At 39.3% G+C, this 23,874-nt stretch overlaps 1 protein-coding gene across 7 annotated transcripts in view; it reads right to left on the minus strand.

Moving 5' to 3' along the window:
• The window catches only part of TLE4 (TLE family member 4, transcriptional corepressor), a 121,059-nt gene that overhangs the window by 31,032 nt on the left and 66,153 nt on the right, over positions 1–23,874 (minus strand). For 4 of the 7 annotated variants that reach the window (XM_073345090.2, XM_073345087.2, XM_073345083.2 and 1 more), the window contains 2 exons: positions 21,568–21,772; positions 21,178–21,194 (listed from right to left, as the gene is read on the minus strand). In XM_073345090.2, coding sequence (XP_073201191.1) covers positions 21,178–21,194; positions 21,568–21,772 — 222 coding nt within the window. Of the gene's footprint in view, positions 1–4,757; positions 4,794–21,177; positions 21,195–21,567; positions 21,773–23,874 lie in introns of all 7 variants that reach the window. The other 3 variants (XM_073345088.2, XM_073345084.2, XM_073345091.2) reach the window with 2 other exon arrangements.

Here is a 23,874-nt window from a genome sequence, read left to right on the forward strand (position 1 = left end):
CAAACTCTTTATTTTAAACGGTTTAGAAACAAGCTTGTATAAACAAAACAAAATCAAAAAAAGCTTCTGTACTCTAATCTAGCATTAAGTACATTTTAAACAACAACAGGCATGTTTCCAAACAAACTATTGCAGTGTACAAATTACCCAGCAGGGATAAAGATAACAATGCCTCGGGTGTGGGTTTAGCTCCTATAGCAAAGCCAGATATTTCATCTGGGTTGTCTTGGAAACTATAATGTTTCATTTATTTATAAAAATGAAAGGTATTCATTCCAGTTTGGGATGAACCCTGAGAAGCTGGCTCTAATAAATTTACTTAAATGACAATTTCAGTGCATTTCCTATTTACAAGGTAATACTGTACACTGGATTAAACAAACAGGAGGAGGTCAAAGGCCCAAGAAATATAATCAACCCAAGATACATTGATTACTGACTTACGAGAAAGCACCCAAAAGGTACCTTTATATTGCAATGTGCTCTCCACCTTCTCAACCCACCACTCTGACCAGCTAATTGGAAAGTCTATGGCCAACATGCTCAAAATTGGCTGCCTAAAGTTAGGTGTCTAAGCCCATATGCAGACATTTATGTAAGCGACTTGATTTTAAGAAATCCTGAGTGCCCAATAATTTAGGTGACCACATATGCGTTTTATTGTTTAACTTTAGGGTTTGGCTATGAGGGTTCAATCCAGACAAGACTGACATCGTGCTGCTAGTTGGGGTAAACAGGCAGAAGAACTGGTGAAGGTTATAATGGCTACAATGACAGTAAGGGAGAATGGCTATAATTTGTAACACAGGTTGACAAGTAAGGGGTCTTCTTAGATCATGTGCTGCTTTGGTAGCCATTCATGTCAAATGCACTTTTTCCTCCTACGGTTGGTAAGAGGAGTGTGCCCTTTACTTTTCAGAGATCTTGCTACAATTAGCCATGTTTTTGTCACTTCCAGCCAACACTGGTATATGTTCTCCACATATACCAACAGGACAGTGAAGTTAAGCAGGTAGCAACATTCTCTGCTATTCAGAGGGACTTTTACACTGAAAATACAAAACACTGCTGTGAGTTTCTAGGTTGAATTTCAGTGCTTGATTTAAAGTTATAAAACCTTTCAGCAATTTGGGACCTATTTACTTTAGAGACTGTCTCATGTCCCATGAAATATCATCTTGGTTATTCTCAGGGGTAATTATCAAGCTACTGCCCAACGATATCAACAAGAGGAGTCCTTCTTCTGTATAGGGGTCCTTAACTATAGAGTTTGATTCCTACTTGGTCTGCTAGTGCCCAGATATGTTATCTTCTGGCCATGCTACAAACCTACAGGTTTAGTACCTTTGGCCCATGTTTTAGTTTGCCTACATCTAAATTAAGTAGATAGTCTTGTGAACTGTAAAAGACCAAACATTTTTGCAATGGACACAAAGTTATCTTCAGTTGGACTTAAAGTAGCTGAAGCCACAATGCATCTAAAATTTGACTGCCATATAAGACTCCAAACAAAGTTTCATGAAAGAAACGTCCAGATTTTCTAGAAGTGGCAACTGAGTGCCAGACAGTCAGTTACGCAAGGCGGCGGTGGCTATTTATGCAAATCTCTTTGGAAATACTTATTTTTTAAACAAACCCTTCCTATCAGGCATGTGAACAAAACCAAACCCTGAAGTTGCCTAATAAATTCAAACCTGTATTCCATAAATGCACGTGGCCACCTCAAAGATAGAAACAGATGTACAAATATGCTGATTTCACAGATACAGGGCTAGTCTTCCCACTGACATTCTTTTTACTACATCCTTTAAAGTATATGTTGTTTTTCACTGTGTTTTGTGTAAAGCCCTGTTTGCACTTATAGCACTCTATACATAAAAACAAATGTAGCATGTGCATTTTTCTGATTAAAATCCAATGTAAATCATTTGCAAATTCGGAGCAGCCCAGAGGCTCATGGCAAATTGCCAATGAAGGCCTTTTTTGCTATAAGGTTGTGTACCAACCCTAATCACATTACTTTACACTTTTCCATGTTTAATTACTTAGAACACTTTCACACGTATGCTCTCATTTTTACTTGGTCACTTTAGGATTCTATTCCCCACCTAACTGACACCAGGACATCTTACACCTTGATGCAGCCCTTTATGATGTGAAGGAAGCCAAGACCAAACTAGACCTAAGCAGCATACCGCGTCTCTCTCTCTCTCTCTCTCCTGTTTGGTCCTGTGACCATTCACCAGTACTCCCACACAAACAAACACGACTTCCCCCTTTTTTCAGTTTCAGACTTTCCAAGCCTATTGTTCTTCCTAGTAGACGACTGCTTTGGGCGCAACCTACAGGTCTTTGGGGGAAAGCTGATTAATCTAAAAGTTTTTTCTAGTGCCACTCTCTTGACTCCGTGCAGCAGCCACAAGAGGAATGGATTTCATATGAAATCAGAGACTGATCCATCTGTGTTAAGAAACAGACACAGCCCTAGAATATTTACAAATTGTTTCCCTACCTTCTCTCATTACCTAGTTTATCCAAAAATGGATTTCCCAAATGCTCTCAAGAAAGAATTCTGGGTATGATATTTATTTTTGTTTGGTTTGATTGTTCACCTTTCACGGATTTCTTCTCACTTTTTCTTCATTCAAGTTTTAAATTTGCTACGAGAACTTCTTAGAGCCACCTAGGACTTGTTCAGGATATTCCCTGGAGACCCAGAGAAAATACTTTTGCAGAAGAAGCTCTATTGGGATGCACTGTGCATAATCTATTTACAGTAACATCACCACCAATTCTTCTAAACCCTGAAGCACAGGAAATGGCTTGATATTTCTTCACTTTCTTTTTATATTAGTAGGATTAATCAGCAATTCAGCCCCTTGATCCCGCAGTGTTTAGCTAGTGGGGCAGACTGCTATACCCCTTGAAGTTAGAGAGGCTCTGTGGGGATGCAGCAGTCCCCAGGCATACTACATGTAGCAGAACTGGAGTCTCAGCTGTGGCAGTTGTAAAAGGCAATTTTATTCCCATCCTCCCATATCTTCTCTTCCTTTGTAGCCACAAAAATATGGGCAGGAATAACATTACGATGGTGGCACTGAAAAAAAAGTGACTATCAAACAATCCAGGTGCCCTATAAGTGCATGCAATTTTCTCACCACACTGGGATTTCGTTACAGCTGTGTGAAGGCAGGAGACAAAAATACTTTTGACAGAAAACCTTGCAACGTTCAGCTCATGCTGGAACATCAGCTCACACTGGACATAGAGTAGTGGCAAGGAATGCCTTCAACCATCTTCAGACGGCCAGGAGACCCTGCTGCCCTTTCAACTCAGGTGATGCCCCTGCCACTGTGATCTACATCTTTGACACTCCCACGTTGAACTGTCTCTCACTCTGCGTGGGGTTGAGTCCTATGTGAAAGCTTCAGCTCAAGCAATATGTAGCAACTCTCTGGCTGAGTGACTAAAGACCTTCAAGCTCATATACTATCAGTGCTGCAGCACACGCATGCCACTTAGGGTGACCAGATGTCCCAATTTTATAGGGACAGTTCTGATTTTTGGGTCTTTTTCTTATACAGGCTCCTATTACCCCCCACCCCCGTCCCGATTTTTCACGCTTGCTGTCTGGTCACTCTAATGCTACTGGCTCCCTGCATGTTTCAGGATCAAATTCGAAAGTCCCAGTCCTTCAAGACAGCTTCCCTCAGCCCATGACTTTCAAGACAGGGGGACAATGCATTAAGAGTCTCAGGTACAAGACAAAGTATGCTCAGACATGCTCCTAAACAGAGGAGATCAGAAAAACTGAGCCTGAGGCCGTGTCTAGGAATGCAAGACATAGCTCTCTCTTCAATAAAGTTTTCCCAAAGGACACTATCTTCCCCCACAGCCGAGCTACAAGATAGAATTAAGATGACAGAAAGAAGAGCAGGGACTGCTACACTGGTGGGGAAGGGATGAAATGGGCACAGTCAAGGCCACCCTCTCCCCAGCATCCCTGGTCCCAGAATTATGCAGGGAAACTCCCCATATACCCAAACTCTGGGGGTACCAGAAACCAGTGGGGCCTCCCATATGGCCCTTGTGGGAAAACTGCAGAGGAGCCAGCCAAAGACTCCAGCCAGGAGGGGGAAAAAAATCAGCCAAAGCCAGGACCCTTGGCAATAGAATGTTCTCCGACTTGCTCTGTCCTGCCACTGACTGGCTATCTGCTCCAGCCCTCTTCTCCCCACTCCCGCCCCTCTTACATACCTTCACCCCCCCCCCCGACCTCCTTCCATTCCCATTTAGCATATACTCTCCTAACTAATTGCCTCCTTCCCCCTCAAAAAAATTTGTGACACTTACATACTATTTTCTGCCATCACATTGCTTACTCTGCTTGAGTGTTATAACCATTCCCTCCACCCCGTGGCCTGATCTACACCTAAAACTAAGGTTGACCTAGCTTTGTTGCTCATGGGTGTGAAAAACCTCACACCCCCAGAGACAGATTTAAGCCCTGGCATAGACACCACTAGGCGGATAGAAGAATTCTTCTCTTGACCTAGCTACCACCTCCAGAAGGGGAAGATTTATTACAGCAACAGAAAACCCCTTCTGTCGCTGTAGCAAGTGTCTACATGACAGCCAGGGAACTGCAACACTGCGGCTGTGCCCCTGTAGCACTGTGTAGACACAGCCTGTGTCTGTCTTGTCTATTTAGATTGGGGCAGGGAATGACTACTACTCTGTGCCAGTACAGTACCTACCACAATGGAGTCCCATTCTTGGTTGGTCCTTCGGCACTGTCAAAATAAAAATAATGAATGTCAAATGAGAGAGAGAGGGAAAAGAAGTAGTAGTAGTGAAAGTTCTGGGACAGGGAGAGGTGGAAAGGTAAGACCCGACCCCTCCCCACCCCCCGCCCTCAGGTACCACAATAGGCATCTTCAATGTTTAAAAATGCTTCCTTTCTGTCTCCTTGCTCTCTTCCTGAACGACTAAATGCAAAATGAAATCATCTTACAGAAGGACAGCCACTTCCCCCTGTGCTCAATCATTCTCAGTCACACCATGTTGTCCAGTAACCTGCATTGATAATTCCCCATGAATAAAATGCCCACATTATCATCCAAAGCTATGTTGTTGACATGCTTTTGGTATTTCTCTAAAAATACCACTAATTTCCTGGCTTCACAACAGCTGAGCTACTCTGTATTTGAAAATACAAAAGAGTATTTTGTTTAAACCAAATTAAAAGCGTTCCAGTAAATGACTTCAATTTTGCTGGCTATACTATTTCAGTGTATACTGTTCTATTTATCCTCCAACCTCCCAATTTCCCCCCGCCATCCCCTTTTTACATTTAATCCTTTCATGCAAGGAACTGGATTTGCCCAGTAGAGCAACCCCAGCCAAAAATAGATGCTCCAAAAATTACCTACTGCCAAAGAGTTAAGGCACTGGTGATAGTGCCTCCACTACGCTTTATTCACCTTTATTTGCCAAAACATGTCTGACAGAAATTGAAATTGGAATGGGGTGGGGGGGGCCCACAAACACTAAATACACCTTCCATTTCCTATTCAGATAAGTGTCCACATTCCCCATTTAAGTCAGCATGAAAACCAACATTACTGCCAAGCCCTCCTGGCATCTCACCACTTTATTTGTTCCCATTTGTATCAAATGCTTTTGTCAACAGTTCAACAAAAGTCAAAGCAAACAACCCACTACAAACACTGAAGGTAACAGCAACAAGCATGAATCCTTCACAATTATCCAACCCAGCTGCTCAGTGCCTGTCCAGGCTGCTTTCATTTACAACAATGTCAACAAAAGGCTGAAACCCAATAAACTAGGTGGGTCAATACTACCACTGTAAACCCTCTGGAGAAGGAAATGCTGTTCTCCTGCTTTACTGCTTCAGCAAACATGCAGAATAATTCAGTCAGATAGATAAGTACTTGTCTAATCATTTGTTGTGTGAATTATTCAAGGCTTTCCCCGTAAACTACTAAATGAGATCTCTTCAAATATTTCTGAGGAACTACTGGCTGTCTCATTGTGGAGGAGGAAACAGATAAGCTCTGACATAGCAGAGGACATTGGTAACCTATGACCTTAAAAAGCTTAATGTTCAGTAGATTTTGGTGCTTCTGTGCCCAGTGCTCCTGGCACAATTACTGTTCAGAGGGTGAGGGGCTTTGCACTGTGTAAAACAGAGTTCTGACTACTCATGCCTGTGAATTTATTAATCCCAATGTATTATTCATTTACACACAAACACACACATAATATTGAAGTTGTAACACAAGTGCAAATTGTAGAGACTGATCTCCAGGGATTATTTAAAACTAGGTACAAGTCATTAAGAACATAAGCACAAAGCAGGCATACATGAGTTTATTCCCTGCTCTGCCTCTGACTTAGTGCGTTTTCTCTGGCAAGTCACCTGTGTATTTCAGTTTCCTCCATCTGTAAGATGGGTATTAATGTACTTGTCTCACAGGGTTTTAATGAAGATTAATGTTTGTACAGCATTTTGAACATGTAAACCCTAGTCAAAAACTAGGCGATAGGTAAGTGCTAAATATTACATTTTCCATCATAATTCTCTCTCCACTTTGTGCACAGGAAGCAGCAGCCAGCTTCAAATGTTATTTTCCTTGTTTTCGTTGGTCGTGGCCACAACTTCACTACTATGTCAATACAATATTTTTAAAAAATACGTTATTTTTTTGAACAGGATCAGGCACTTAACAAAAGTTTGTGCTTGTTTTGCTTTAATCACATTATTGGTAGGAGTAATACTATGCATATACAACAGTGTTTTTTTCTAAGAACAGTTTACACAGACATCTCAGTTTAGAGTTGGAGAGAGACATATTTTGAGCTAGAGCACAATATCAAAAACACTTCTGAATATTTTATTTTTGACATCTACAGTAGTAGTGGTGCAAGCTAAGTAGCTAGTTTTCCCAAAGAGACTATCCGGTTGTTTGAAATTTTAGCAAAATGATAACAGCAATTCTGACCATATTTCACATAAAACTGCACATTTTTGTCTTTATAATTAAGGATCACATCACAATTTGCTTAGTGAGGTATTAATCTCACTGAATTGGCCAAATTCTAACCAACATATTTCTGTTCATAGATATTTCATAGATTTTAAGACCCTACTGTGATCCAATCTGATCTTCTGTATAACACAGGCCATAGAATTGCCACACACTAATTCCCAGAGCAGATCATTTAGAAAAACATCCAATCTTGATTTAAAAATTGTCTGTGGTGGAGAATCCACCACACCCCGTGGTAAACTTCCAGCCTGAATTTGTCTAGCTTCAACTTCCAGCCACCAAATCATGCTATACCTTTGTCTGCTTAGAAATGCCCATTATTAGATCTCTGTTTCCCACGTAGATACTTACAGACTCTAATCAAGTCACCACTTAACTTTCTCTTTTTAAGCTAACTAGATTGAGCTCTGAGTCTACCACTATAAGGCATGTTTTGTAATCCTTTAATCATTCTTGTGGTTCTTTTCTGAACCTTCTCCAATTTGTGAACATCCTTCTTCAATTGTGGGGACCAGAACAGAACACAGTATTTCAGCAGAAGTCACGCTTGTGCCAAATAACAGAGAGATAAAATAACCTCTCTACTGCTACTCAAGATTCATCTGTTTATGCATTCCCTTTTGGCTACAGTGTCCCATTGGGATGACCCCCAATTTTTTTCAAAGTCACTGCTTCCCAGGATAAAGTCCCCCATTCTGTAGGTATGGCCTACATTCTTTGTTCCCAGATGTATACATTTACATTTAGCCCTATTAAAAAGTACATTATTTGCTGGATCCTATTCAAAAAGAGATCCAGATTGCTCTGAATCAGTGACCTGTCCTCTTCACTACTTACCACGCCCCCCAGTTTTTGTGTCATCTGCAAATTTTATCAGTGATGATTTTATATTTTCTTCCAGGACATTGATACAAACGTTAAATAGCACAGGGCCGAGACAAATCTGTTAGGGACCCCGCTGGAAACACATCCACTTGATGATGATTTCCCATTTACAATTACATTTTGATACCTGACAGTTATCAAATGGATTAAAAGCTGGCTATGTGTCATGTTAATTTTATATTGTTCTAGGTTTTTTTAAAAATCAAAATGTAGTGAAGTCTAAATATATTATGTCAACACTACTACCATTATCAACCAAACTTGATATATTTTTTTTTTAAAAAAAAAGATTACAAATTAGTTCGACAAAATTTATTTTTTAAAAACCTATGTTGATTTGCATTATTTACATTACCGTCCTTTAATTTTTATTAAATCGAGTTCCATATCAGCCGCTTCATTATCTTACCTGGGATCAATGTCAGACTGACAGGTGTATATTACCTGGGTCATCCCATTTACTCTCTTCTGCCTATCTCAGTTACCCAGTAGCAGGTAGGGAAACTTCCTGCAATATCCTTGGGAGACCATATTTTATTAAGTGTATGAATGGTTTATATATCATTGTGGGCCAGGGACTGTATGTACTTCACTGCGGGGAGGGTTACCACAGCTCCTTCCGGAAATGAAAACACTACAGGATGCTTAAGACAAATCACTCAGATTATAAACACCTCCAGAGAGGTACCACCTCCCACAGAGGCTCACAAATTCTGTTTCAAACTGGATTCTCCAAAGATCAAACAGACAAAGAAATAACTTTTGGATAAACAAACCAAACTTAAACAGATTTTCAGCCTTCATTCTGTTTCCTGAGCCAAAGGCTGATATGAACTTGTAACTACAGGGAAAACCCAGTTGTGGGATTTAAAGGACTGGCACTACCAGAGGCCTGTGCTGGAGTTGGGGGTGACCTCTGGTAAGTTTTGTAAGCTGTGTTTAGGTTCTTTTATTGTTTTTATACGCTTTCTCTGTAATGTTTTTACCTTATGAATAAATGTGCTTGCTTGGAAGAACCTGTGTGGTAACTTGTAACTGCCAGCAATATGCTGGCTTAGCCCTCGGGGAGAAAGCAAAACACAAGTGCTAGCCTTTTAAGCAGACTGGCTTGCTGGGGATATTGAAGGGTTGATCAGGGAGCTGCGTAACCTTAAAAACTCCACCCAGAAGAGTGTAAGATGCGGGTCTCTGCCCAGAACTGGGGAGGGCTGGGAGCTGGAAACCTTTAAGTGGGTGCCTTTGAGGGAAAATACAGGTGCAATTACTTTGAATCTGTAACAACCCTTTCAATTCCAGCTGGCTAAAGTACATAGGTCTGTTCAGCAGCTTCAGCATTCTAGCCTAGAGGTGGCTACAACAATTCCTAGATATTTAGGCCCTGATCCTTCAAAGTGAGCTGCTTGGGTGGACTCTCACCCCACCTTTGGAGCCTTACTGAAGTCAATGGGAATCCAGATGTTCACAAAGTTAAATACACACCCTGGTGTTTGCAGGATCGGTGCCTTTGTTTGTGCAGTCTGCCAGTAATATTTGTAGAATGTTTCAGGGGCCATTTGAATGAAAGGCAGTTTATAGATACTAGGTTATCATTTCATAGCCTGAAAATAATGTGAAATCAAGCAATGTTGAGAGGGGAAACGCAAAGATGTTTGTAAGCTGAATAAACTGCAAATATTGGTGCTAAATGCCCTGAATAGAACAGGGAAGAAGAGTATGCTTTTTTAAAACTTACATTTTCTCCCCACTGCTGGTCCCATCAACTGATGGGCTAACGGGTTGAACACCTGAGTGCTACATTCAGCATACACCATTGCTGGAGATAGCACAGCTACCACAGAACCCTTGATGGAGCAGAGAGCTGTCCTACAGAAAGCCCATTGAAAAGTTCTTTCCCCCCCCCTTTCCAACACTCTATGGTGGGATATAAAGCTTTGAAATTACCTCTATGATAAGGCTTATACCAGAGAATGCTTCTCACAAAGTCACTGAGCTGACCTTGTATAGGCTGCCTTCATGCTGGTACCAATGCAGCTTATGTATACTGCTGGGATATTTGGAATGGTTCCTTACTTCATGGGAAAGGCAGCCCAAAAGTTTTCTTTCTTCTAAAGGGCTGACTGATAATTAAGAGTGCTGAATGCCTCTCTTACCTTGCTACACAAAGCCCACAAGCTGATAAATAGCTCACACTTTAAAAAAATATATTTGCAGGTTATTTTATTGAAAAAAAATTTTTTTCAGACCAGGAGAGGAAAAAGACATCCAAACCAGACACTTACTTGAAGCAAAAAATAACTCTGTTTTGATATTTTAAATAAATAAACCCTAAAAAACAGTGAGGGAGGCAGTTAATAGAAATACAGCATCTACAGGTAAGGATTCAACATACCTCCTGCAAGCATAGGCAAAAAAAATTATGCATGATATTTATTGCAATCCATCCATAACGATTTCGAAAACACTGGGATTGGAGCATCACAGGACATAGCTACATGCCTTTTAGGTTAAAATTTGCTTAGTTAGCTGAAATTTTGCATGATTAGTGTAAAAAGACTGGTCAACCTCTACACTGTCCAGCCATTTGATTTTGCAATAAAAAGAGCAAAGAACTAAACAGGATGTGGCTGCAATGACAAAGATTTGCATTACGTGCAGTCTATGCTAAACACACAGCCACACTTACACAGACATCCCTTTCTGACTGAAAAGATTGGAATCAAGAGTGACCCCTCCGCACCCGTCCTTCACACACCTGTGCTATTGTGATAAATGAACAGATTCCATCTTAGCCCCAGAAGCAGAGCTTATGAAATAGGGAAATTTCAAAAGGTAGTTTCCAGTACTATTTATATTCAAAGATTAATATAGCAAAGGCAATATTATCTTTTGAAATAAAAAGGTCTTGACGTACTTCCGTTTCATTGCACTGTTTACCTTTAAGTTCACCTACGACAGGCAGCTATGTAGTAAAGTGAACAAAGCTTGCTGAAATTGCTTTCCCCCTCTTTTGCTCATAAGTACATATTAACAAACCCCCCACAGCTGCATTCATTGCCTCTCAAGAGACAGAAAACCCAAGGTACAGCTGTGCTTGTTAATATTCGTATGCAAACATATAGAGTCCAAATGGCTGTAATGCCTCACTTAAAAGCACCTCAGTGTTCTTTGAAAGACTGTAGCTCCAAAGGAAAGAGCGATACAGAACAATCTGTTGTCCTCTTAATGCAATTAGCAGATTAAAGCAGCATTTCACTTTCAATACTTCATTAAAATACTGATTGTATCCAGCATTAGCTGATTATATGACGTACACAGTGTTCCCCCTACAGTCCTCTCAGAGACACAGTGGAAAACGACAAGGGTAAGCCAAGCAGTTTACAAGTGAGCATCTGGTATTGACATTAGGAGCTGAACACAAAATTTGCAGTGTAGTGTGCCCAAGGGGTGGTGGAGAGGAGGAGGAGGAGGAAGTGAAAGAGGAACTCATAAGACTTCTAGACGCTAACTACCTTGATGCTATTCTGTTAAGTAATTTCTGTATACTGCATCTGAAAACCTCTGCTCACCCCACCCCCAAAAATCCCTTACTCGCCTAGATTTGAATCCTTAACATGAAGTCATGAGAAACCTCCTCTCCATTCTGTTATCAACACAAATTTTTGTTTTATGTTTCCGTTCAATGGTTTCCTTCAAACCAGCCCAATATTTATTTATTTTTTTGCTATAATCCAATAAGAACAAAACAGAAGAATGGTAAGGTCCAGTAAATTGTGATATAAACACAAGTGATTATTTCAATTTTCTTGTCAGATTATTTTTTCACGGCAGACCAATAAACCCAATAATGCCTAGATTTACTAGAAAATTTTTTATTCATTTCCCCGCACAGCAGAAAGTAAGCTAATAATGTCCCACCGAGAGTGCTGTCAGGCTAAATCCCTCAACTACTGAAAGCACTGCCTGGATAAATCTCACTTCACTTTCCATTCTGCCAACCACTTAGGGCAGGGCCCAGGGGAACTCTTCAGCTTATCCCTCCTCACGCAATGTCACAAGCACAAGCCAGAGTGGCCCAATCAGTGCCAAGAAAAGAACAAACTAAAAAAGATTAATTCACAGATGTTCATGCATTTCACATACACTGTGCCCTATGGTCCGTTGCTAGGGCAACTGGAGACCACCAGTGTGCACTTTATTGGCTTTATGAAGTGTGTCTCAGGGACTATAGTCCAAGAAATGCTGCATGATAATAGTGAGGCTTTTCAGAAGCCTTGTTTTGTGTTTATCCACATTTAACCCTCTGAGTATTATTAAGAACAACACTATGCACATCTTATGCACCAAAAAAAGAAAGGAAAAAAAAAAGGAGGAGAAGAGGTGGGAAAAATTGTCTCAGTTTTCAACCTAGAAAGGCTCAAAAGCACTTCCTGAGCTTCGCGTTCAGAAAGGCCCAGGTTAAAATTCTGACCTATGGGCTGCAAGTAAATGAACTCTTGTCTTTGTACAGCGTCTAACATGATGGTGCCCCATCCATGACTGCGGCTTCACGGTCCTACTGCATTATAAATAAAATAAATAATAAAACCTATAGACAGACTCTGGATACCACATACTTTCTTGGCAATTTTAGATGGAAAAAAGCACATAGTTTTTCAACTCCATCTCTCACACGCACACACAAGTGTACTGTTGACTGCCACCATGTACCATCAATAATCAAACAAAGGCAGAACCTTTGACAAAACCCCTCAAAACTTTGTGGCCCTTGTAAAAAGAAAAAAGAATCCTTTGTTCATGCAATGTTCAGTGTGACAGTGTCAGTGACTACAACATAATCTATATAGTCGCAGAAAAACTAGAGCAATAAGCTATCTATGATTAGGCTACTCTGCCTCCCCAATACCTTATTTTCAATCCTTGGCTTAATCTGAGTTTATTTGCCCTGAAGAGGCCTGCAATCTGTTTTTTGTTTGTTTGGTTGGTTGTTTTTTGGGGGGAGGGGGCATGAGGGAAATAGGGAGATGGTGTATGTGTGTGGAGGGTTGGGGGTTAAAATCATAAATGTCACAACTCTTAGAGCAGCAGCACATATCAAGTGTTAATCCAAAAAATAGAGGGGAAAGAGAATGCTGGCAGAATAGATCAATAGAAGAAATTGCTTACATTCAGATTCACAGAAGGAACACGCAGAGACAATCATTTCCTGGGAAAAGCTAAAGCCTAATGAGAATTTACTCTGTCTCTTTTATTCAGACAACCAGCCCTTTTGTGGCAGGGGCTTCCTGAGTGACAGGAACCCAGGGCCCCTTAATAGGATTTCCATATTATTTCCAACACCTGCCTAGAAGTTATTTGTTTACATTGAAGGAGGCAAGATTCTCAAATCAGACATCTGCTTCTAGTTCAGGCATATCTTAGGACGCCATCTAGAAAGCAGCTTTGTTGCCATGGTGACATTTTTATTTTCTTCCCTTAGTTGGCTGAAAAACATTAGCATTTCCAATTTTATTTTGTTCTTCAAAAGGCCAAATGTCACTCAAGAAAACACAGAACTTTTAAAATTGCTATATAAAATAAGTCACACAAACTTTAATTATTTAGCTTAATTAGAACAGTATTGGGAAGAGAAGATGGGGACAGGTGGTGTAACCTTCTTGGAAATTCCTCTCATTGGCTGGTACTTACTGACTGGGATACTTATTTCCCCCCCTTCTTTGCCCCTCCCATCCTCCTCAAAAATTAACACTTTGTAATTCATGATGTACTTATGAATTCTTCATAATGGCTCATGAAAATACTTAGACCATTTCTTCTAATGTCTTCCGAAGTCAATCTAAGAAGCCGACAACAGAAGACAGGAGTTCTACTGGGAACATACTTCTGCTTCACTGTGGGAGACAATGCAGTAAGTATAATTTAATGCAAATATTAACCTGCTATTAGTGCTCAGTGACTTATGGTCAGATGAAAAGTTAGGAAGTTTTGATTTTTCTTCTACCACTTACTTAGTAGCAGAAGGTGATTTCTCTCCCCTTCCTTCTTTTTATTTTTTTCCTTTCCTTTTAAGAAGTGTTTAGAGTTTCTGATGGATCAATTAATTTGCATTAAAATAAAGGACATTTCAAAATAACTGAGATTCACGGAGTATTTTAAAAGAATTTAAAATTAAACACTAACTGCTCAGTGTAGAAAAAAGAAGATCATGAAGCTGAGGGAAATCTCTAAAATAGAAAGCAATTGACCCGCTTCTAGATATTGCTTTGATCAAACTACCTATTTTCCCCCTTCACTTAGACTAAAAGCCATTTAAACATGAAGAAAAAAAGTATGCCCTTCATTCTGGTTTTGTTCACTATGAATAAATTGTGGCAAATCTTGAATGCCAACATCTAAACACTAATTATGACTGTACATTTATATTTCAACTTCAAGGAATACAGTACAGAAAAACGTTCCCTCTCTTCTTCAAAATAGTGCATTATTGAAGATACTGTGTTCAAGAAGACCTCTCCAGCTACCTCAACACCTCTTCACTCCAGAAAGCTTCCTTTTCCTACTCTATCATGTGAGGTCATAATTTTATATTACTAATGTCACAGTCTGTTGCCATGGAAATAATTAGACATGACTGCTCAGGTTAGAAATTACAACCCATGTACATGTTTGCTTCCTGGGTGATGTGAGCATCTGGAGAGAGAATATTTGAGAGTTATTTTAAATCACCAAGTGGCAAAATAAAGTTTGATAAGTGATAAGCATTGTAAGAGTTCACCCAATACATGCACACTGCAGCCACCAGAAATTGTCACTGCAGGCAATTCTTCTGATAGAATATGATGGAGGAAAAGGGTGGTGTATAGTTTGTATACAGTCTAGGGAAAAGGAGTTCAAGAGATGTATGTATGATATACAGGAGATAAAATCATCAAAAATAGCCTGAGAAGCTAACTTTTTGAAACCAGATTGCATGCTGTTACTCTTAAATGAATGCTCCACACTGAACAAATATACTCCAATGGCTTCATTTAAAAAGGCAAGTTATAGGACACCAAACGAAAGAAAAATGCAAAAGTGAACTTTTAAAAAAATCTGTAAGGGAGCTATTGACCTGGAGATAAAGTTTTCTGTTTTAAATAATTTGTTTAAAAATTACAAAATGTAGTGACGTGTTACTAATCAAATAACAGAAATTTTATCTTTTTAAAAAGCAGTGCCAAAAATCAGCTATGTAAGATAGACCAAGAAAACAAACAGGGCCCTGCTAATTAATATTTGTTCTGCTTCAGCAGACAGTTACTGGACGAGACTGCAAAACACAAGCATGTCTCACCCAAACACATCATTAATCCGTTTATGTTCACCACCTGAGGACCAGCTATGCCCCAAAGATATTTATTCATCTGTTCCACAAACAAACAATTACAACACATTTTCAGGAATTAGGGCACCTGTTACATTCTGCACTGTCTCCATGTCCAGAGGCAGATATCAATTAATACTAAACAAATTATTTGATCACAAGCCAACAGAACAAAAAGTTACTAATTACACTTTGATATGTATACTCAAAAATATCAGTGTGCCTAGTGAAAATTCAACTAGCCTTATGTGGAGAGAAGTGTAGCTCAAATATGCTCAACATAAAATAAGCACATCACTAATGTAAAAAAACAAAACACATGCGGATCATTGCATTTTTTGATAAAAATGAACATTTTGTGTATGACACACACGAAGAAACAGTGATGAGGAGACAAGTGAAAAACACTTCTACATCAGCTCAAATGGGGATATTTTAAATTTAACCCATATCTGCAGTATTTTTCAAGTGAGTGGAGTTCGTGTGATAAAAAGAAAATATAACAGAGAAAATAAATTCTCTAAGTTTCTTTAGACATATTTTGGGGTACCTTTCAATTATTTATACTCAAGAAATGTTTACATATACACATATCTTCTTCATAGGTTGACATATTAGCACCACTCATCTCAGCCTCACATTAAAGTCACTAATCTAGACAAAAAGACTATTTGTGTATCCCCACTAGATCATCTACCAGCATAAAAATGAGGAAGCAGATAAACATAATGAAGTTAGATAATACACAAGAATACAACAATATGCATAGGAATTTTTTCATTCTAATGATGCCTGTTTATAGTTAACTCCTTTGCTCCTTACAGGATCACTAAATTCACACAAAAATGTTTGAAAAGACCTAATTAGAATTGTGGGGAGCAACATGCTTACTCTTACTTATATACTATAATGAAAAGAGGCCTATATATTCAGAAGTAATTGGTGATTTGTTTGGATCAAGGCCTTCATACAGACTGTGGCCTCAAAATGGTAACAAAAGCAACCTTATCACATGGAAAACTCAATTATCCATCCCACTCGAGTTTGTACTGATTTCTACTAGTTTACCACCAAACTGGGCAAAATGTAGCCAAAACATGCATGAAGCCTTAATACATCACATCAAAAACTGACAGTTGTATTACACAAAGTGTATTCTACTGAACTCAAACAGACTTTTATTCCAACAATATGATTGCAACTTTTAATTTATTATTATTGCTTATTTCTAACTGCAGCAGAGTCCACAAGCCCCAGGCAGAATTGGGATCCCATTGTACTAGACATTGTATGAATACAGACATGAGCTCTGTTCCAAAAAGCTTACAATCCAATTTGAAACAAGTGAATGTAATGAGTATGAGGCTAACAGTAGCAGGACTGCACAGTTACATAGTTTAGCTATATGCCCAAAATGATGGTTCAAAATGCTTTTATAAAAACTTACGAAGACAACCAATACAATCAGCTATCTCTGACTGTCCCGCAAAATAGCTGACATTAGTTGGCCCATTTCTTGTAGGTGTCATAGCATAGAGAAAGCTACACAGGAGGGAGAGACAATTAAAACTTACATCATTTACTCTCAGATGGTGCTTTTCTCCACAAATACTTCCTCGGTTTCCTTACAGGATAATTTTGCCACAAGGAACTTTGTTAGGGAACAAGGCGAACCTGCTACCTCTTGTTAGGGGAAAATCTGGCTGGATGGTGGCGGGAAATTAGGAGAAGAGCCAGGTCTCCTCTTTGAGCAATTTGTATAGACATGGAAAAATCCTGGAACAATTTGCCAGCAAGAACCAAGTTTTTCCATTGCAAAATGCCTAGGAATAGCCTTTAAAAATAACCCCCATTGAGTTGCAATGCTTGCTAGAAGGAGTCAGAAAGAATATTCTGTAAAAGGTAAATTTAAATTTTAAAAGAAAGGTCTATGCTCCATCACAGCCGTTGAGACATCAGCACTTCTAGAAGTGCCCTTGTGATTCACCTCTCCCTTTTGTTTGCCCTGCTGGCTTTGTATCTGTACACAGAGTTCCCATGACCCATTTTACTGGGTACTAAGTTTTTCCATACTTTAACTTTGTATTGTAAAAGATTCTGAAGACTAAATCCAACAAAAAATCAGAATGCTCCAAAAGCTTTCTTCCTTCCTGGACCCTATTGTGTTGATGCTGGACAATCTCATGTTTTCTAGAAGGTTCTTAATTAGTTTCAGCAGTCATCTGCTTACTCCAGAGATGAGTCTGGAAGGATCCAAGTCTGGTTTCGTTTATCAGGCAGAAAACGTTCCATTTAGAAGGGTGATATAAAGTGGAATATGATTGTGTCTTTCTTGTTTGCACCACTGCCTCAAGAACTGGCTTTTGAAGTCAGCCTGCCTTACTTCATGGTTCCAACCATTGATTTTGGCTTTAATGTTCAGCAAGGACATGAATGAGGGTTTTTTTATCACGTTCCCTGAAGATTCTGTAAAATTTTGTGTATAAGAAGTATTACCTATCCCTTCTCTTCCCCTCTCGTGACCCACACCCTCCTTCTTGCCTGTAAGGAGTAATTTTATACAGTGGATCCCTCTGTATGGATTCAAGTTTAAACTCTCCAGTGTTAGTGAATCAACTGTTACCTTCATCCCCAGTCAGAATTAAATGTATGGTAAAAGCCAGTGTAATTATGGAGGGCAAGTTCAATGAAGACAACTGGCTGACAGGTCAAGAGCCCTGGAATTGGTGGCAACAGAATTTTTTTTTTTTTTTTGAAGGGGGAGAGAGAAGCATACGACCAAATTCCTTTCTTCTTCTTTTTTTATACCAATAGGTAAAGTACCCTAATTACCTGAATCTTACAGTAAAGCCTAAATTTATATTTTATGAGCTATTCTAAAATCTGCCCTGCTTAATAATCTATATCGTCAAGAAAACACTTTAAAGTGTCTCTCACAATTAAACCCAGCCACACAACCTTGTATAAATCAAAATTTTGCTACCATATCAAAACGATACACTGGGGCTGTATAATGTTGCCCATATCCTCATTACATGCTACACTAATTACTACCAGCAGATTCAGGATTTTCTGCACATTAGAAGCTTTTAGAGGAGCTATAAAAAATTTCAGGCACCATTAATTTAAATTTGTATTGAAATTTCCTTTTGACAGATGGCCAAAAATTACTTATTATTTAGAGTATCAGAGCTGCCTGTTTGCACATTAGAAGAGGAAAGGGAAAAATTAAAAGCAAGAAGGAAATTTATGTCACGTTCATTACCTGTTAAATGTTAAGGAGCATTATCCTGCATGAATAAATTATTTCATACAAGCACACAGTCTCCAGCTGCTGGCAACTGGCATGTTCTGGCTGATAAAAACCATCTCAAGTCACACAGCAGACAATCATAAAAGCCTCTCTTAACCAGGAGCCACTTAAGGGAGGACAGATCAATAGAACAAGCGACTAACTGCTACTCTGGGCATCACTGAAAACATTTAAGGAAATTAGCAAACTATTTCACCTTGCAAAGCTGGCAGCAAGCCCTAAAAGCTGACACAGTACAACTCATAATTTGAACACTATACAAGACAAACATCTATTTATAGCTATCATTCCATAATAAATCTGTACAAAATAGTCACACCTTTCTCTCAGTCTCTCTAGCCATATGTATGATCATTCATTGAATCACTCCACATAATTGCAAAACAAAAAGGAACAAAATCTACCTTTCCAGCATGAAAACAAAATATAGTGTATAGCTCTATAGCCCCCACCTCTTTTTTGGGGAGGGGGGCTGGATGAGGGGGAAGAATAGGAAGCAGGATTAATCCTGTACTATTAGCACTATGCTATTTTAGTTCAGTGATTAGTGTATTATATATGTTAATAGAACTTCATTCAGTTTTGTGTATGTATGTGCATTTTGCAAATGTGCACACAGAACTCATAATGAGAAAACAGTGAAGTTTCATTATGGCTTCAGATTAATTAGATGATACAGATGGAGGAGAATACCTGGTTAATTTTAGTCTAACGTGTACAGATTTACTTATAGATTTTTAATCAGAGCTTGAAAAATTCACTGAACTATTTGTCCAGGGTGCGTAGGAGATGCAGCATCATTAACTCCTGTACCACCTAAGCTTTCGTTTAATAACAAAAATCCCGTTTCTAACCCTTGTGGTAGAGAATTTAATTAGACAGCAAAACTAATGCAGTGTTGTCTTTGTAAGTCTGCAGACAGACAGCTGCAGTGCCTCTGCTGCTCACACTGAAAACTGACAGTTCCTGGCTAATATTCAGACCCCTTTGCGGCCAACAACAAAACTGACAATCAGATCAATTTCATTGTGCTGTGACTTGGCGAAGTTGTCAGTGGCAGTGAAGGCAGGCTGGGGAAGAGTAGAGTAGAGGACACACCCGACTTGCAGCAGCAAGACCAAAGAAACACCCCCTTTCATCGTCGCATCCAAGGGACTTGGGAGGTGAGAAGGGGGAATCGAGAGTTGCCAGGGAAGAGCTTGGGGAGGAAGGATTAAAATTTATCAGAGACCTACTAGCCAGAAGGTAATAGGACAGACAAAACCCCAAGCAGAGAACTCAGGTAAGAATCCTGACACTTTCCCCTTCCCCAGAAGCTTTTTCTCAAGTGAGTAATAGGTGATGACAGTGAGTTATCACCTGTGTCATCCCTCTGGACAACCAATATTTTGTAACTACCTGGGCAGTAAATATGGTCGTCTGGCTATTAGGCTTGGCAATATTACCACACACCTATGTCAGATTTATTCAATTAATATTTTTCTGCTATTTAACCAGCCCTAGTAGTAAATTACATATTTTTTATAAAAATTATTAGAAAGTTGACTGACAATTTGTTACAACTGTTATATGTACACAAATGTTTATTCCTTTGGGAGGCATGGCCAGAAATACATCCCCCTCCCACCCCCATTTCATACTTGATAGTGCCTGTTTAGGCTTATTCTTATGCTAGTAGAAGATGGGTACATTTTTTAAGCCCTGATTTGAAAATTCAGGAAATTCACACACACAATTTGATTGTGTTCCAGGTCTGGATAAGCATCCTGGTATGTTTGCTTATACAAACAAAAAATAGACTAGTACATTCATAACTATGCAAGTCACTCTGTACATGTGACCCTTTATAAATATTGGGATTTATATGGCTATGCAAACACTCATGCTATCTACCTATAGAGATTAATTCAGGAAATTATTCAGGGGATGTGGAGAAAGGGGGAAGAGTGTGAGGGGGTTAATGTGATGGTCATCTTTCATGGGCTTGGAAAAAAAACAAACAACAGGTCTCCTATACCACTTCAGATAAGGCTAAAGAATAAACCGTTTCTAACAGGGATAACCCGAGTGGTTAGGAGGTAAAAACCAAATTTTATTTCCACATCTTGTTCAACTTCTTTCTTTCCACATTTGCAGACAAGTTCATATTTTGAATATATTCAGGAGCATAGGTCGGCAGTCTCCACCGGCTAGTTAATACCAACTGCTAGCCCATTTTCCCAACCCTTTGCTCTCAAGTGGGACATAAGAACTGCTCTGCTCTTCCAAATGTAGGAACAGGAGGCAATTCTGAAGACTCAGCCAATGAGAAAAGATGGGATAATTAAACTCATTGGCTAAAAGATTATCCTGCAATCCTCGACGTGTATATTATTAGACACTTTCTTAATGAAATACTGTATCTATGTGAGACTCTGCCCATCAGTACAAACATCACAATCCAGTCTCAATTCATAACATTTTGTACATTTCTAGTTCAAACTGCAATAAAATGTACCACACACTTCTTTTAAGTTGCTCCTTCCACCTATGAAATAGAGTCCTACCTTTATGGAGTCTCTATCTGCATACAGAACAGCAGCAATACAAGCAGGAAGAGGAGGCGGCGGCGGCATGGGGAAAATACAAAGAGAAAACTACTAGTTAGTTTACATTAAATTACACATTTATCATACTTGGACGAAAATAAATCATGATGTCTTAAAGAATAAATTGCACAGATGTTAACTTTTCTGTACAGTTAATTATTAATATTGTACAACCAGATTTATAAACACTGATTTCCACCATTTGAACACATTTTCTTACAGTCTACAATTAGGTAATAAATACTGGAGCAAATATATAGGAGTTCTTGTGAAAACTGTTTTCTTAGAGAAGAGACAAAGCAAAAAGCACCAAAAAACTAAGCCTTGTGGTCATCTAGCAGCTCCTACCTCTTTGATGATCATTTTCATGATGCTTCTTTTCATCTTTAATTGGTAGGTGGGACTGTCCGCCCAGCGCGCTGGACAGGGCTAGGAGGCCAGCACTACTGCCAATTGGTGGGATGGCTGGAGGCTGCAAGCCTGAGGGGTGCGGAGTGAGAGGCACTGGGAGACCATGTCCATGTGATAAATGCTGGGCCTGGAGTTGTTGCTGCTGTGAGAAATTAAACACAGATATTGAACTTGTTCTAAGAAAGGGGGGTTAACCTAGCGATACGTATAGATATGTGTGTCGATAAACACACACATTTTGTGTTTTCAAAGATGACCACATATTTGGGCATAATACTGACTTTAAATTTCATTTAGATTGGAGTTTGAATTAACCAAGAAAAAAAAATTATTGAGAATCAAGTAAACAGATTCGCCAGTTCTGGTCAAACTCGATTTACTCTGAAAAAAGTCATGGATTTTTTTCTTACAGGGAGAGACACACCACATACATGTCTAATCAAAACATATGTGAATAACTATACCAGCAGTTATAGCAGGGGAAAAAAGCTGAAAATTGAGAAAATTAGTGTTAAACAGTTCTCCCAGCGCTACTGCACAGCATGCAGTGAGAGTTAATTTGAAAGAGAAAACCTGAATTAACAATCCAGAAAAGGAAACTGGTTGCAGCCACCGTTTTAAGCCCTTTAAGTGTCCTCAGCGGTACTTCAGCAAATTACTAAAGAAAATCTAATGTAGCAAGGCTTGGGTCCTCCTGTAGGCTTGCTCAATAATGCTGAAATAATTGGGCACTCTGTGCACGTTTAGTGATGCTCGAATGAAAAGCTAGAGGCCTGCCCTTGTACTCTTCTCTAGCTGCTGACTCTGTGTTGTGACAGGTTTATTTGAGTGGGACTGTGATGCATGCACCAGTAACTGCGCTGACAAGAGTTTAAAGTCATTTTTACCAGTACACTGGCAACACAGAGAAAAACCCTTGAGAGGTTAGAATTAGAGTGCTTGACCTCAGCCAAGGCTGCATCAAGCTCTGTGCTTTACTAACCATTGTGGGGTAGATGGCTTGTTGTAGCTATTGAATGGGAAGAGAAAAAAAAAGTGTCTGTGTGTGTGTTTGTGGGGGGGGGGGGATGTTACGTTAAATATATCCCATCAGGGATCTGCTCAGCTCAAGACTTACCCAATAATAGGCAGTCAACCAAATTTTTGTTCTTACAGTTACTAGATTAGCTTTAAAATTTGCTTTTACTTTTAGAGCTGCCACTTCTCAGGACTAATGGTAAATCACATCGAATTTCTAATTGTGAGGCATCTGGTCCTGCTTTTTTTAAAATCTTTGATTTAATAGAAAATTTACCCCCACAACCCACCACTCTGTCTCCTGATTTGAATAGTTCATAAGAACCTTGATCCATTAATTAGTTCTCCCTCCCTGGCTTTAAACCTGAATCAAGAGTGGGTTTGGTTTAAAATAGCATAAATATAAAAAATGATGAATAGTTTGTCTGAAATATTACCTGTAAGTGTTTGCATTTTCTAAAGACGTTACTCTTAAAACAGAGACACCTTTCACAGTTTTTGAAATATAGCACTGGTTTTAGAATCAAGATGGGTAGAGCCAATCCTACCCTACCCCACCTTTATCAATAAAACAAAAAAGGTAGAATTCTCCCAGGAAGAGGGAAGGAGTAGCCAGCCCTCTACCCCTGCTCATCAGCCAACACCATTCTCGTAAGGTTCCACTACTTGTGGAAAGCATCAAATGTGTGTGTTTGTTTAATGTTCTTATGGAAGGATGCTTTATTGCTCAGAATTTAAGAAGATAACGATGCATTGTTTAGCTGCAGGGGTTGAGTGTGGCTCCTTTGTAGCTACTCAGCAAGATGGATTTATTTAGGAGAATGACACCTAGTACTCAAGCATCTAAGTATTTTTGTTTTGTTTTTTAAAAAAGAGTGTTGGGGAGAAAGCTGCCAAACAGAGAACTGCGCATAAACTGATGCAGCACTGTCTGCCTGGGTCTGCAGAGAGCCTCAAATGATAATTCAGAGGAATCAGAAGCCTCTGTCCTTCTCAGTGGGGTGTTAACACTGACAGAAAATAATGTCAACATTAACTATTCCCCTGAGGACCAAATTACACAAGAAAAAGGACACTCATGAAGTACAGTACTACAAAAATCAACAATGTACCGTGTGTCTGGTGGATGTACCTTGATTTGTAGACAAAGCTTGGAGACTATCATTTTCCTCCCCACCCCCAATTTCCATCCATTTTTCCACTGACATTTCTAAAGTAAGCATCTGC

Source organism: Lepidochelys kempii, chromosome 5, assembly GCF_965140285.1.
Source record: "Lepidochelys kempii isolate rLepKem1 chromosome 5, rLepKem1.hap1, whole genome shotgun sequence".
Classification (NCBI taxonomy): domain Eukaryota; kingdom Metazoa; phylum Chordata; order Testudines; family Cheloniidae; genus Lepidochelys; species Lepidochelys kempii.